Genomic DNA, 14,713 nt, shown 5'->3' with positions numbered 1-14,713 from the left:
TCCTTCCCCCTTGTTTGAGGTTGTCCTCTTTCCGAGAAAAACCGAGATTCCCGCCACGGCCGCTCATTGCATCTCTCCGCCTACAGGGGTCGCCACTAAGCTTCTCTACAGTTGGCAGGGAAATTCCCCGCTTGCTCTGTCAACCTCCGCCACTGAAGCCACATAGCAACTGCTGACGCAAGGACATTCTCTTCCGCCATTGGCTGGGTGATCCCATACTGGGGTTTTGCTGTCCCTCCATCCCTCCTAACCCGGTGCCAACGTTTCCAGTGGAAGAAATGAGGGTTCAAACTTGGAGGACGAATTCAGGATTAAAATAGAGCAGGAAGGGACCTTCAAGGTCTTCCAGTCCACCCACCCGCTGCTCAGGCAAGAAATCCCACACCATTTCAAACAGTAAACTTCTCAGTCGTGTTTAAGAGTTCAAGGAAATTCAGCCCAGGATCCATGCACATCTGTGCAGCAGGCTGACGGGACCCACAGAAGCCTCACAGCAGAGAAAGCCATTAGGAGCTCTAAGGTGGCCTCCGTGAGTAACAAAATAACAGAGTTGGAAGGGACCTTGGAGGTCTTCTAGTCCACCCCCCTGCTCAGGCAGGAAACTCTTATACCATTTCAGACAAAGGGTTGTCCAATCTCTTCTTAAAAATTCCAGTGATCTGATCGGTAAACATGATAGTCTCTTACTGTGGTAATGGAGTCGGGGAGAGATGCATTGAGCCATGTTTCACAGACAAATATAATGTCGAATTTAGCCATATTTAGTAGGAGGAAAAATTCAGGTATTTTATTCACGAGGCTTCTTGCATTGAGTAGTTTGCATTTAAGGCCAGTAGTAGTTGGAATTGAGGTAGTTAGGGCGTGCATGCCTAGTCTTGGGTGATGGTGGATCGGTTGAGGTAGGGTTGTGGTTGAGGGTTAAAGCTGAGTTGCGGGTTGTGTGGCTTACTTTTGATACAGTCAGCATGGTAGTCAATGTACAGGTCCTTCTCTCCATTGTCTAGACGTTTTTTTGAGTTCAGTGCGGAGTACACGGAGCGGGCACGTTGCTGTATGGTTAGGTCAGGGGCGACAATGGAGGTTCTTATGGTTGGTGTTGGTTTTGGCGAGTGAATTTATAGTGTAAATGAATTTATGTTTGCTTGATTCATTTTTGCAAATGACCCTGCACAAGCGTGGGGCCACAGAGCCGTCTCTGTTTTTGAGCTCTCGGCCAATGCGGGAAATGTCAAGTATTTCATCAGCTGAGATGGTTGATGCTTGATAATCACTGATGATGTTTCGGACAGTTGTGATGTCATCATTGTCATTGATGTCCTCTAGACCAAATAAGATGGCGTTTGGACGTTTCCGTTCACGCTCAACGGCTTCTATTCTACTTCTATTCTACTCTACTCTACTTCTATTCTATTCTACTTCTATTCTATTCTATTCTATTCTATTCTATTCTATTCTATTCTATTCTAATTCTATTCTACTTCTATTGTAATTCTATTCTATTCTTATTCTATTCTATTTCTATTCTATTCTACTTCTATTCTACTCTACTCTACTTCTATTCTATCCTATTCTACTTTTATTCTATTCTATTCTACTTCTATTCTATTCTATTCTATTCTATTCTCTTCTAATCTATTCTATTCTATTCTACTTCTATTCTATTCTATTCTATTCTATTCTATTCTATTCTATTCTATTCTATTCTATTCTACTTTTGTTCTATTTTATTCTACTTCTATTCTATTCTACTTCTATTCTACTCTACTTCTATTCTATCCTATTCTACTTCTATTCTACTTCTATTCTATTCTATTCTACTTTTATTCTATTCTATTCTACTTCTATTCTACTTCTATTCCTATTCCTATTCTATTCTATTCTATTATTCTATTCTACCGTACCCTACCCTACCCTCATGCAAGCCCAAGAACCTTCTGAGAAATGAAACTGACAGGAACTGAGACTATGGCAGGATTCCAGCATCCTCTTTTGAGAAGAACAAGAATCTGTTTGTTTTTCAGATGAAGTCAGGCAGGTCCTTAGCTGACTGGAGAATGTTCCCTCCTGGGAAAAGCCAAGCTACTTTCTCTTGGATGCAATTGGTGTAGCTCTGACTCGTCTCTTTATTTTGCTCCAATCAATTGTTTCCGGGGCTGATTTTAACTCTTTTCTTCCCTCCTCCAGCTATTGCCTTGGCGATGGTCCGCGATGGTTCCAGTGGGGGCATCATCTATCTCGTCACCATCACCAAAGGCGAGGCGTCAAGGAAGAAGCTGTTATAGAGGATGATATCCCCAAATTCTACGATGAATGAATTTACTTCTCAACCCTCCTTCTCTCTCCATTTTTAAAATAGTAAAGGTTAAGTGGAAACCTGTGTTGACTTCTTGGGTCAGCTTTGGAAGCTATATTGAGATTCGATGCCCCCACGCTGCCATTAGCCTGAGGAAGTAGGAGGGGGGGGAATCAATTGAGTATCTCTAAGTAGACAAAATAAAATTCTTTTGTTAGTTCAAGATCATTCAGTATAAAGTAAGAATCTTACTTTAGTGAAGCAGGGTGGAAAGTTACACATTAGGATGGATCATGATTGGGCCGTGTGATGTGATATGATGACGGCCAAGGGGTGGTGGTTTTTTTTAGTTTTGAATATGGGAAGGAAGCCCGAAAACTTTCAGATTCGGGATTCCACAGACGTGCCAGTTTCTATCCAAATAAAGGTACCTTTGAGATAGGTCGGTCTTGGCGTTATTGATTGGAATGGAGGTTTGCTGGAACTCTGACATCTTGGGTGTTCATGGATTGACACGCACACAACAGAATAACAAGAGTTGGGAGGGACCTTGGAGGTCTTCTAGTCCAATCCCCTGCTTGGGTAGGAAGCCCTATACCCCGTCAGAGAAATGATTGTCCAATCCCTTCTTTAAAACTTCTAGTGTTGGAGCATTCACACCTTCTGGAGGCAAGTTGTTCCACTGATTCGTTGTTCTCACTGTCTGAAAATTTCTCCTCCGTTCTAGTTTGCTTCTCTCCTTGATTCGTTTCCACCCGTTGCTTCTTGTTAGTTCTGGCTCTCTCTTTCTGCAAACCATTAGGCCTTGGTTGAGTTCCATCTCTGCAGGGTCTGAATGTTCTCATTCCTTTCTTGGCTAGTCTAGCAAAGAGAAGGACCAGGGGAGACAGGATAGCGGTCTTCCAATATTGGAGGGGCTGCCACGAGGAGGAAGGGGTCAATCTATTTTCTCAAGCGCCTGTAGGCCAGTCAGGGAATAAATGGATGGAAACTGATCAAGTAGAGATTCAACCTGGAAATAAGGAGAAACTTTCTGACAGTGAGAACAATCAACCCATGGAACAGAAGTTGCCCTCGGAAGTTGTGGGAGCGCCATCACTTGAGACTTTCAAGAAGAGATTGGACTGCTATTCGTCAGAAATGGTGTAGGGTCTCTCGCTTGGGTGGTGGGGGAGTGGACTAGATGACCTAAAAGGTCCCTTCCAACTCTGATTATCTGTTAAATCTACCCTTTCCTCTCACAACAATCCTCTAAGGTAGGCCAGCCGGTTGACAGCAGCTGAAGCCTTTCCACGGACAAAAAAAAGGTGAGGAGGAGTTTGCCTGGATTGTTCCTCCAGGACAGCCCCCAAGTCTTAACCTCCGCAATTGTGGTGCGTTGGGGAACCCCAGAGGGCATATCCTATGGTGTAGAGCAGGGATCTTCAAACTTGAGAGCTTGAAGACTTGTGGACTTCAACTCCCAGAATTCCTCCTCAGGTCATGTTAGCTCAGGAATTCTGGGAGTTGAAGTCCACAAGTCTTAAACTTGCCAAGTTGGAAGACCCTTGCCCTGGAGTCTCCCAACAGCCATAGCCCATGGATCTCCTCTCTCTTCCACCACCCAAGAAGGACTCTCCAAATCAGGCTGGGAAATCCAAGAGGTATATTGTACCAGCTGCATTGATTAACAGATAACAGAGATAATCAGAGTTGGAAGGAACCTTGTAGGTCATCTAGCCCAATTCCGCCCAAGCGGGAGACCCTACACCATTTCTGACACATGGGAGTCCAATCTCTCCTTGAAAGTCTCAAGTGATGGCGCTCCCACAACTTCCGAGGGCAACTTCTGTTCCATTGATTGATTGTTTGTCACTGTCAGAAAGTTTCTCCTTATTTCCAGGTTGAATTTCTCCTTGTTGAGTTTCCATCCATTATTCCTTGTCTGGCCTACAGGCGCTTTAGAAAACCAGCACCCGCCCATCTCCTAGAAGAATGAACTATTCCAGGAAATATTAAAAAGTCAGAATATTGTATTTCCCTTGGATGAGAAAGGGAAACATGTCTTTAAGCACAAAGCAGCTTCCTGCCCCCTTCAGCACCAGGGTGATGGGATCAGGGCATGAGAGCATTAGCCCTTACCCATCTCACCCCATGGCACCTGGGAAGGTTGCATCACCAAGTTACCCCTGCATGGCCCCATGGGAGTCTGACAACCAATCAGGACACATTTCTCGCGCACAGGAACAGGAAGCAGGTTCAAAGCCCAGAGAGGTCATAAAACCCAGGGACTGTCAGCATCTCTTTTCGCTCAGGACCTCCAAGGCAGGTGGTCCTGACCACCATGAAAACCATCCTTCCAAGCAACTTCCATGAATCCAGTGTCTTTTCCCCCACTTGGAACTGAACCCGGAAGGATATTTCTTCCAACAACAGGAAGGGGCAAGGCTGCTTAAGGCAAAGAAACGAAGACAAGAGAAAATGTCTGATCAGAATTCATATTCCTCGCTCTCCTATGTCCATTCCATCCGTACCTGGGTCCTATCTCCACATATGACCCTTCCTCTGATCCCCAGGGCCTCCTCCGGACATACCATTCCATCATCTGATCCTCCAAAAGGCACATTTTTTCACATGTGGTGGACTTGCAATGCTGCAAAAAAAAATATTGGGAGACTGATTCAGACACGGGTGGAACAAATGGTGGGAGAGTGTATTCCATTTAAATCGGATTTTTTTTCTTCTAGGAATAATATCAGAAAGATATAGGAAGGATTTAATGTATCTAATAACGTATCGTGCATTGACGGCGGCTAGAATAATATATGCAAAATACTGAAAAAATTAAAACGTACCTCCAGAAACAGAGATAATAAGAAAAATTATGGCATGTGCAGAATCAGATAGAATTAAAAAAATAAAGGAGAATCTAAATACCATGAAACATGGAATAAACTTTATCAATGGTTACATAGAAGAAGGCAAGGTCGGAACATAAGTAGCTATGAGGATTAGAATAATTAGTAAATAATATATCAAAGATTATAAATGATGAAGTAAAATGTATATATGGATAACAATTGTAATGCCAGATCGGCAGCACCGTGTTGTATTCTTATAATTAAAATAAAATAATAAATTAAGCAGCCATCTAAATTTATTCCTGTTTTCCCACTTCCCCCAAATGGCCAGCTGCTATCTGCTGTGCGGGCTCTGCAAGGGACTCATGCCCAGCCAGGCCTGTCTTAACGCCTGGGCCTGATGGGCCTTTGCCTTGGGCCCCACAAGCATCGAGGCCCCGTACTAATCTGTGTATGGAAACCCTTCAAGGCACCTTGTATCATATCAATCAGAGGTCTCCAAACTTGGCCACTGTAAGACGTGTGGACTTCAACTCCCAGAATTCCTGAGCTAACATGACTGGAGGAAGAATTCTGGAGTTGAAATCCACATCTTAAATTAACCAAGTCTGGGAATGCCCTGATATAAATACAGCAACTGTGGGCCTTACTGAGCATTATTGGGTTTTTCCAGCCTCGTGTACTGTTCAAATGCTTATCCTGTTGATTAGGCTGTTGCTGCACAGCATGTTTTTAATGTTCCAACCCCGATTTTGTGGGAAGCGCCAATAAAATAAATATATGTTTAATTGTATCCACAGTGTACATTTTTATGAGTACTTGTCGTAGAGGCCCCAGGACACTGCTTTGTTTAAGACGGCCCCTCCCAGGCCCAGAGAAACCCCCCCTCCTTTCCCAGTCCCCCCACTTCTGCCCCTCAGTTCCCCCAAAGAGGCGGAGGTGCCTGGGAGGGGATTTCCTGACAGAACTTTCGGTTTCCTTTCCCCTCCTCGCTCTGGCCGGTTGGGCCTGGGCGTCTGCCTAGCAACAATGACGACATTAGAGATCCTTTTTTTCTATTGGTTGAGCTTGGCCAATCGCCGGCTTGCTCTGGATTGTTGCGCTGTTGACCACGCAGGCCTCTTCCGTAGCCTGCAATTTCCTGCAAGAGGAGCGCAGTTTAAGGGTCGCGGCCAGGATGGCTCTGCGCTCTGCGCCCCTCTGGCTCCTGGTGCTGCTGGCGGTCGCCCTACGGCAGAGCTGCGTTGGTGAGTCCCTTTGGGGCCTTTCGGGAGATCCGGCCCCTTTTCCTTCCCGGGACTCTTTCTCTCTCCTCCCCCCAAAAGTTTATTCCCAGAAATAGAGTCCCTGATTCGGTCCTCTTTCCAGTCCGCTCCCTCTGCCCCTTTGGCCACTTTCAAAAGGCGTGGAAGGGACTCTGCTGTCGCTTACACACACACAAGGGTGGACCTTCCAGACGTCAATCAAGTCTTCCTGGGCGCCCCCAAGCTCAGTTCTTTCCCTCCCCCGAAGTGGCGGTTGTCGGAAAGCGGCGTTTGCAGGGGATCAAGGCAGTCCACGAACTTCCTGGCTGCCTTCAGCGCAACAACTCCTGCCTGGCTCTTCCTTCCTACTTTGGGCCAGATTTGGTGGCTCTTTCTGGCTTCTGGTGCTGGGAGGATCCGGCTCGTTTCTCGACTCGCTTCCGTGTATTTCAAGACACGGAGGCTGTAGCCTCATCTGGACTCTCTTAACTCTCCCCCTCTGGGTCCCTTGCAGGCGCCTCCTCCCACTCCCTGAAGTATTTCTCCACCTCCATCTCGGTGCCCAGTCAGGGGCTGCCCCACTTTGTCATTGTGGGGTATGTGGACGGTCAGGTCTTTGTTCACTACGACAGCCACAGCGAGAGGATGCAGCCTCGAGTCTCCTGGATGGAGAAGGTGGGGAAGGAGGATCCCCAGTACTGGGAGAGAGAGACCCAGGCATCACTTGTCCAAGAGGAGGCGTCCAGAGAAGGTCTGGAGACTCTGAGGAATCGCTACAATCAGAGCGAAGGTGAGTGATGGGTCTGGTGGCTCCTCTGGTCCCATATTCCCCTCCCCCAGGTAGAAGAGAAAGAGGGTCCCCCCCAGAGGAAAGGCTGCTGCCATGCTTTTAAAAAATATTTTTAAAATATGTTTCTTCTTTCTTTTACACTAATGAATGTCGGTTTATCCTTGGCCAATAACAAAAATTTCTCTGTGCAGTTTATGGGTACTAAAATGTCTGAAAACTCCAAGCCAAAGGGAAATTTACCCACTGCCCTTTTCCTGGTGAGGATCAGGGGCTCCATCCAGCTTCAGAGACCCAGGCCAAGGATGGAGAAGGGGGGCAATTGGAGAGGCCAATGGAACACTAGGGGGGAAATGGGGTTGCCAGGTTTTTTGGGTTTTTTTTTTGGAGAATTGGAGGGGAGGGGACTATTCAGACACACAGAACTCTTAAGAGAGTAAGGGGTGTTTTCAGGGTTGAAATCGTCTTGAATCTCTTGGCCTTTTTCCTTAGGGAGGGCAGAGTCTTTCAATTCCCTTGCCCATCCCCCTTTCCTTGGGGAAACTCCACATACATTCAGATTTATGTTGTGTCCGATATTTTGGGCCCAGGCTATCATGCATCCTTTAACAATCAATTCCTCCAAGTCTACTTCCAGCAAATATTCATAGATTTTTGTAATGTTTTTTTAATCTGGGCCTAGTAAAATTTTATGCAGTTGTTGTAGTTTCAGATATATTCCAAAATCTTTTATGTCTTGTTTGTACCTGTTCTGTATTTGAAGAAATGTCCACCAATCAATCTGTATCCCTTGTTTTTGATAATCCTGCATTGATTTCAAATTTCCTTGGGTATCTAATATATCTTTATATTTTATCATCTTACTCAAATCTAAGTTATTTGGGTGAATCATTGCTTCCATCGTAGATAGCCAAATTGGGATTTTTATATAATGTCTTTTCTTAATTTTAATCCAATTTTGAAATAAAGAGTCCCTAATTAAATGTCTATGAAAATATTGTTTTCTGGTCCCTGTTTCCCACAAAAAGGCATGCCATCCTCTTTGTAGGTCGTGACCCTCTAAAATTAATATTCTCTTATTACTTAAATGGATCCATTCTTTCGTCCAGATTAGTGCTGGTAGCCCAAATCCTCCTCTGCTTTTTATGTTTCATAGTGACTTTATGTTTATTCTAGATTTTTTTGTCTAACCAAATGAATTTTATCATAATTTTCTTAAGTTCATCAAAAAATACTTCCTTTAATCTAACAGGGATCATTTGGAATAGATATAAGAATTTAGGTAAGATAGACATTTTTATGGCTGCTATCCTTCCCAGTAGTGATAGTTGTAATTTGGCCCATAATTCTAAATCTTTTTTTGTTTGTTTTAATAGTTTATCATAATTATTCTCCTTTATTGTTTTGCAGTGTGCCATCAACCATATATCTAAATATTTAATTTTCTTTATTGTTTGCAGTCCAGTTACCCTTTCTAATTCTATTTTTTGTAATTCTGTTAAATTTTTGGTTAGGAATTTTGTTTTCTATTAATTTTCAAAACCTGCCACTTCCCCATATCTTTCTAATTCACTAATTAACTCTTTCCGTCTCTCTATCAGGTCTTCTACAAAAAAAGACCATGTCATCCGCAAAGGCTTGCAATTTGTATTATTCTTTTCAAACTTTCAATCCCTTTATTTCCGGGTTTTGCCTGATTCGTCTTAATAAAATTTCAAGTGATAGTATAAAAAGCAGAGGGGATAAAGGACAGCCTTGTCTAACTCCTTTTTCAATTTTTATCCTCTGGGTATTTTCCCCATTAACTATAATATTGGCCATTGTGGAATATATTGTTATTATGTTCTCAAATTTAGTGCCTAGGTTCATATTATAAATCTGTTGTATCATGAATTGCCAATTGACATTATCAAATGCTTTCTGGGCACCCAGAAAGACAAGGGTGACTTGTTTCTCCGGGTGGGCTTCGTAATATTCCAAAGTGTCTATTACTATCTTTAAATTGTTCCTAATTTGTCTGCCTGGCAGAAATCCATTTTGGTCTGAATGAATATATTCATTCAGAACCCTCTTCAATTTGTTTGCTATAATAGTGGTAAATATTTTATAATCGGCATTCAATAAAGAAATTGGTTTATAATTTTGAATTAGTCTGGCATCTGTATCTTCCTTCGGGATCAATGAAATAAGTGCGTCCCTCCATGAATCTGGCATCTTGGCTTCTATCAGAACTTCATTATATAGAGCAGGGGTCACCAACCTTTTGGACCTCAGGGTCCACCAAACTCATAATTTTAAATCCCGGGAACCACTAATATGACTTTTGACAGACGGTGTCTTGCTGACGTTGGTGGGGGAGAGAGAGAGAGAGAGAGAGAGAGAGAGATCTGATCTAACCTCTCTCTCTGATACACACACACAAACACAGTGGTGGGATTCAGATTTCTTAACAATAGGTTCTGTGGTCATGTCCTAATTTGTGGGTGTGGCTTGGTGGTCATGTGACTGGCTGGGTATGGCTTGTATATAAATATTATAAATATTTATATAAATATTGATTTTTTTGTTAAAAAAAGCAACTTTTACCCAAAATCAGGCAAAGCAGGCAGGCAGATTGAGTTACTCACAGAATCACAGATTCACTTAGAGATCTGTGTTTCTGCCATTGGCTACCTGAGTCTGCACTGGATAATAGAACATTCAGTCCTAAGGGAGGTTCGGCTCTGCTTAAAAGCACAGCTGAAGATCTAAAGATTGGCTAGATCTAAAGATTGGCTAGAAAGCAAGAAATCCAACGATTTCCTGCTTTCTAGCTAATCTAAATCTCCCGGCACAGGAGAACAGCTGATGGTCGGAAAAAAAAAAAAAAAGGAAAAACAGCAACTTAGCAGGCAAGTTTGCCAGGTAGGAAGTGAGTGGGAGGATTCCTGCAGGCCATGTGGGCAGTGCAGTCTTGAGTTCCCACGCAGCCTGGATTGATTGCTTTGGGGGGGTGCTCTGGGGGTGATATTTCTCTGCAGACCATCAAAATTTTCTCGTGGACCATCAGTGGGCCGTGGACCACTGGTTGGCGACCTCTGATCTATAGGGACCTGAATAGCTTCATAGGGAAAAATGTATTTCATTTTCCAACCATTTTTTATCCTTTTTCTTGCTCTGTTCCTCCTGTCTCAGTGTCCCAGCAGGGGAGAGGGGCTCTGTCTCACCTGGGGACTCCCCAAACCATCATCTTGTTCCTATTTCAGGCCTTCACACATGGCAGAGGATGTATGGCTGTGAGCTCCAGAGAGACAGGAGCAAAGGAGGGTTTCTGCAGTATGGCTATGAAGGGAAGACTTTCATCACCTTCGACAAGGAGACCCTCACTTGGGTGGCTCCCGTCCCCCAGGCCCAGATCACCCAGAGGAAATGGGATGCTCTTCCAGGATATAATCAGAGAGACAAGTTCTACCTGGAGGAGGAATGCATTGGGTGGCTGGAGAAGTACCTGTTCTACGGGAATGAGACGCTGCTGAGGACAGGTGAGCATCTGGGTCCAGGCTGGACTTTCCTCCTTTATGGCCGGATTTGTTGCACACATTCGGACCCCTTTGGGTCCCTTGTCTGGAGCCTGTTTGCCCTGAAGAGAATCCTTCCCCTCCTCTCCCAGCACCTCTCCAGGATGCTGGGAGTTCGGTTTGGTTCTTATTGTCGGGCAGCCATTAACATGAAATACACTTCCTCCCCTTGCAAGCCGTGAGTTGTGGCCGGCCAGGATCAAGTGTCTGTGTGGATCAGCAGCAAATCTTTGGGTTAAAACTAAGTGGTGGGAGACTTTCCTGCCCCTTCAGTTTTTTGATCCCCCTTCCAGGCTCTGGAGGGGCTGAGAGTTAATTCTGGGGGTGCCGTTTCTGCAGAGCCCCCAGCGGCGACGGTGGAGAGAAGCAAGACAGAGGTGGAGGATGGGATGGAGACGCACATCTGCCAGGTCCACGGCTTCTACCCCAGGGAGATCGATGCCTTCTGGACAAGGGACGGGGAGGTCTGGCTGCAGGACACCCTCCATAAGTCTGTGGCCCCCAACGCGGATGGGACCTACCACTACTGGCTCAGCATCCGGATCGACCCCAAAGAGAGGGGCCGCTATCACTGCCACGTGGAGCACAACGGCCTGCTGGAGCCTCTGGACCTGGCCCTGGAAGGTGAGAGGCTGCAGGGAGGGGAAGGCTGGGCTCTTTGGCAGGCTGGGAGGTAGTGGGAGAGGAATCTGGCCCCAGATGTGTCCAGATGTGAGCATACCTGAGCTTTCATCCATTGGTTTTTCCAGTGTTTGAGTTTGGTGCAGCTGCAGGGACCAGACCACAGAACTGGCTTCAGGGGATGTAGAGGAAACTATAGGATCCCATCACAAGAGTTGGCCGATCCTGATGAAATTCCCTCAGATCCTCTCTTAGCCTCTGCTCCTCCCCAGTTTCCTGCCTCCAGCATTTATGAAGTGGTTGTTTTGTTTCCCCAGTGTGCAGATCTGCACGTGTCTCACTGCATAGTGCTGCATATACCACGTTGCTCATTTTGTCTCTGGGTGTTTTATCCTTGGGGTGGACAAGCTTATGCCTTGAATATAAATCCTTCCATTTCCCCACCATCCAGTCAGAGCTGAAGGAGCTTCTTGGATGAGAAGCGAAACGTCTTCAAAAGAAAAAAAATAAGAAAGAAAGTCCAGTGACCTCTTGGAAAAAGCACCTTCGGGTCACGATCTCAGAGTTTGTAGCCCTGAGGCCTTCATCTCGCAAATTGACTCTTGATTCCCCTTCTTTAAGCCAAGGGTCTTCAAACTTTGCGCCAAGGGTCTTCAAACTTGGCAAGTTCAAAACTTGTGGACTTCAACTCCCGGAATTCCTGGGCTAACATGACTGGAGGAGGAATTCTGGGAGTGGAAGTCCACAAGTCTTAAAGCTGTTAATTTTGAAGACCCCTGCTTTAAGCATTTGGAGGTCCCTCAAGTGTCTGAAACAGGATATTTCAGGGCAAGGGGGCCCTTGGGTAGAAGAGGAAGATTTTAAATTCTTCTTGCATCAGACTCATGACTTAGGATGATTGTTTGGGCATCTCCTTCAATGATCTGCTCTTTCTCCCAATTCAGAACCAACCAATTCAAAACTCTACATGGGGCTCATCATCGGCTGCGTTGTGGTTGCTCTTCATGTTAGGCTCCTTCATGTTACCTTGAGAAGGACACAAAAATGAGCTCATGGTGTTTTTAATTTTGGGGAATTTCCAGCTTTCCCTTCTTTAGGTCTCTCTTGGGAAGATTGTTTGGGCTTCTCCTTCAATGATCTGCCCTTTCTCCCAATTCAGAACCAAAATCCAACCTGGGGATCATCATCGGCTGCGTTCTGGCTGCTCTTGTCCTGGTGGGTGTGATTGCTGGGATCCTGGTATTCTTCAGTAAGTATCTTTTTTTGAGGGGGGGGATGGAAGGACCCCCTTTGGGGAGCTTCTTCTGGGCTTCCTTCTGTCCTGTTTTCACTCATCATCAGCTGCGTTGTGGGTGGTTTTGTCCTGGTGTTGGTGGTTTTTGTTGTCTTGGCCTCTAAGAAACCTAGGATCATGGAGTTCTTCAGTAAGTATTGGGTTTTTTTTGGGGTGGGGGGGAGTGTGTGATGGAAGGAAGATGGGGAGATTTCTCCCAAGTGTCCCCCTTTGTGGAGCTTCTTCTGGGCTTCTTTCTGTCCTGTTTTCCCAGCCCTCTAGGGGAGCATGTGTTATTTCAGCCTCTCACTGGGACTCCGGTTTAGACTCAGACTGAGTCTGAGGTTGGGACGCTCCTGTCTTCTCTTCAGTTGAAAAGAGGCATCTCAGTTCCCTCCCACTCAAAGGCCTTGATCAAAGAGCAGCAGAGAAGGATTTCCATGAAAACCTTCCTCCCTTCCCAGCTGCTGTGGCTGCTGCTTCCCCCAATTCCCCTCCATCCATCTGAGAAGCAACAGGTCTCTCTTGGGCCAAATCGGGAGATACATTTGTAGTTTGAAGATCTTTTTGTCTTTATAAATGGGACAAAGTGACTGTGAAGCATCTCCTGGGATTCTTCCTCTTATAGGAGGACTGTTTGGATGATCTCTGGTAGATTCTTTTGATCTTTCACTGATTTTTATCCTTGCAGAGAAACGTCAAGACTACTACAAAGCAACGCCAAGTGAGTGATTTGTCCTCTTTGCATGTAATCTCCAACTTAGAGCAGGGACCAGAGGCACCATTAGTTGAGAGGGGTGTGTGTGTGTATGTTTGCATGTGCTATCTTCCTCTTCATGCTAAGAACCAGGCTGGGGAAGATGGGCCCCCTTTTCATTACAGCCAGGCTGTTCTTGGAAGTGGAGTCCTGAGGGAGAAACTTCTGGGACAAGGAACCTTCAAGAAGATGAGAAGACGCGGCTGGTGGAAGGTCCCCCTGACTGAAAACATGCTCTGTTTCCCAAGGAGGCAGAAAGGAAAGGCTTGGCCAAATGAGACTCAGAAGCTCCATAAAATCAGGGATCCAAAGGGGGCATTTTGAGGGAAAAGTAGCTTTTGGGGGATGCCAGCTGGATCTCCTCTTGGTCTCCCATCACAAGGCTCTCTAAGTACGAACTGGTTACTCAAAGAAACCTTGGATCCATCTGTTTCTTTTTAGATCAGCTCTGACTTCTGGCTTTGTGTGATATACATATAAATTTTAAGAATTCTTTCTGAGGCCTTTTAGCAAAAGCCGTTTGGTTCAAACTCTCTCCGTGTATTGATGGGTCTTTGACTGTGAGAGAGAGAGAGAAAGGGAGGGAGGGAGCTGGAGGGAGAAAGAGCTGAGATGCTCCATCTATAAGCCAAGAGAGCGACTTTCTCACCCTCTTTTTCTTTCTTTTCCAGCAAGTGACGGAGGATCCAACAGTTCAGAGCAGGGTAAGTTGGAGGGAGCTGCTGCATGAGCCGCTCTGTCTCTTTCCAAGACTTTGGGTGGATGAGGGGAAAATATTTAGAGTCTTCTTTTTCTTTGATTTTTAACGTTAACCTACCCATTTCTGCACATTCCAGTTCTTTTTTTATTATATTCTCGTCTGTGGGAGTTTCTTCATTTTTCCAGTATTGTGCGTATACAATCCGGGCTGCTTTTAAAATATGTAAAATTAGATATGTGTTACATATATTATAATTATATTATAATTTCCTGGTAGCATGCCCAACAGGAATATCTCAGGTTTGAAGTCTTATGTGTTGTTCTATCATAGCTTCGAAGTTTATTCCAATATTTTTTTGCTTTGGGACACATCCACCACATATGAACCTGGTATTTGGTTACATTTCCAACATTTAACAGATTTATCGTTGTACATATTTGCTATTCTTGCAGGTGAAAAGTGCCACCTATTAAACATTTTATAGAGATTTTCCTTATACGCTGTTGACAGTGTAAACCTGTAGTTTGTAGATCCCATAATTTCTGCCATTTGTCTAATTCTATCGTATAGCCAAAATTCTTAGCCCAAGTTATCAGAGTTTATTTTACTTGTTCTTCCTCCAATTTAATAGTTAATAAATA

General features: G+C 44.8%; 1 protein-coding gene across 12 annotated transcripts in view; it reads left to right on the top strand.

Moving 5' to 3' along the window:
* Positions 1-14,713, top strand: part of LOC113428608 (major histocompatibility complex class I-related protein 1-like) — a 684,789-nt gene that overhangs the window by 450,497 nt on the left and 219,579 nt on the right. For 3 of the 12 annotated variants that reach the window (XM_087953872.1, XM_087953868.1, XM_087953867.1), the window contains exons 3-7: positions 10,410-10,685; positions 11,061-11,345; positions 12,287-12,337; positions 12,695-12,766; positions 13,307-13,339. In XM_087953872.1, coding sequence (XP_087809998.1) covers positions 10,410-10,685; positions 11,061-11,345; positions 12,287-12,337; positions 12,695-12,766; positions 13,307-13,339 — 717 coding nt within the window. Of the gene's footprint in view, positions 1-6,076; positions 6,381-6,891; positions 7,168-10,409; positions 10,686-11,060; positions 11,346-12,286; positions 12,338-12,501; positions 12,592-12,694; positions 12,767-13,306; positions 13,348-14,043; positions 14,077-14,713 lie in introns of those variants that run through there. The other 9 variants (XM_087953875.1, XM_087953871.1, XM_087953876.1 and 6 more) reach the window with 8 other exon arrangements.

Source organism: Notechis scutatus, chromosome 2 (genome assembly GCF_049901735.1).
Source record: "Notechis scutatus isolate UNSWTSFEM ecotype Mainland chromosome 2, rNotScu1.2, whole genome shotgun sequence".
Taxonomy (NCBI): Eukaryota; Metazoa; Chordata; class Lepidosauria; order Squamata; family Elapidae; genus Notechis; species Notechis scutatus.
This window is presented reverse-complemented; position numbering and strand designations above follow the sequence as displayed.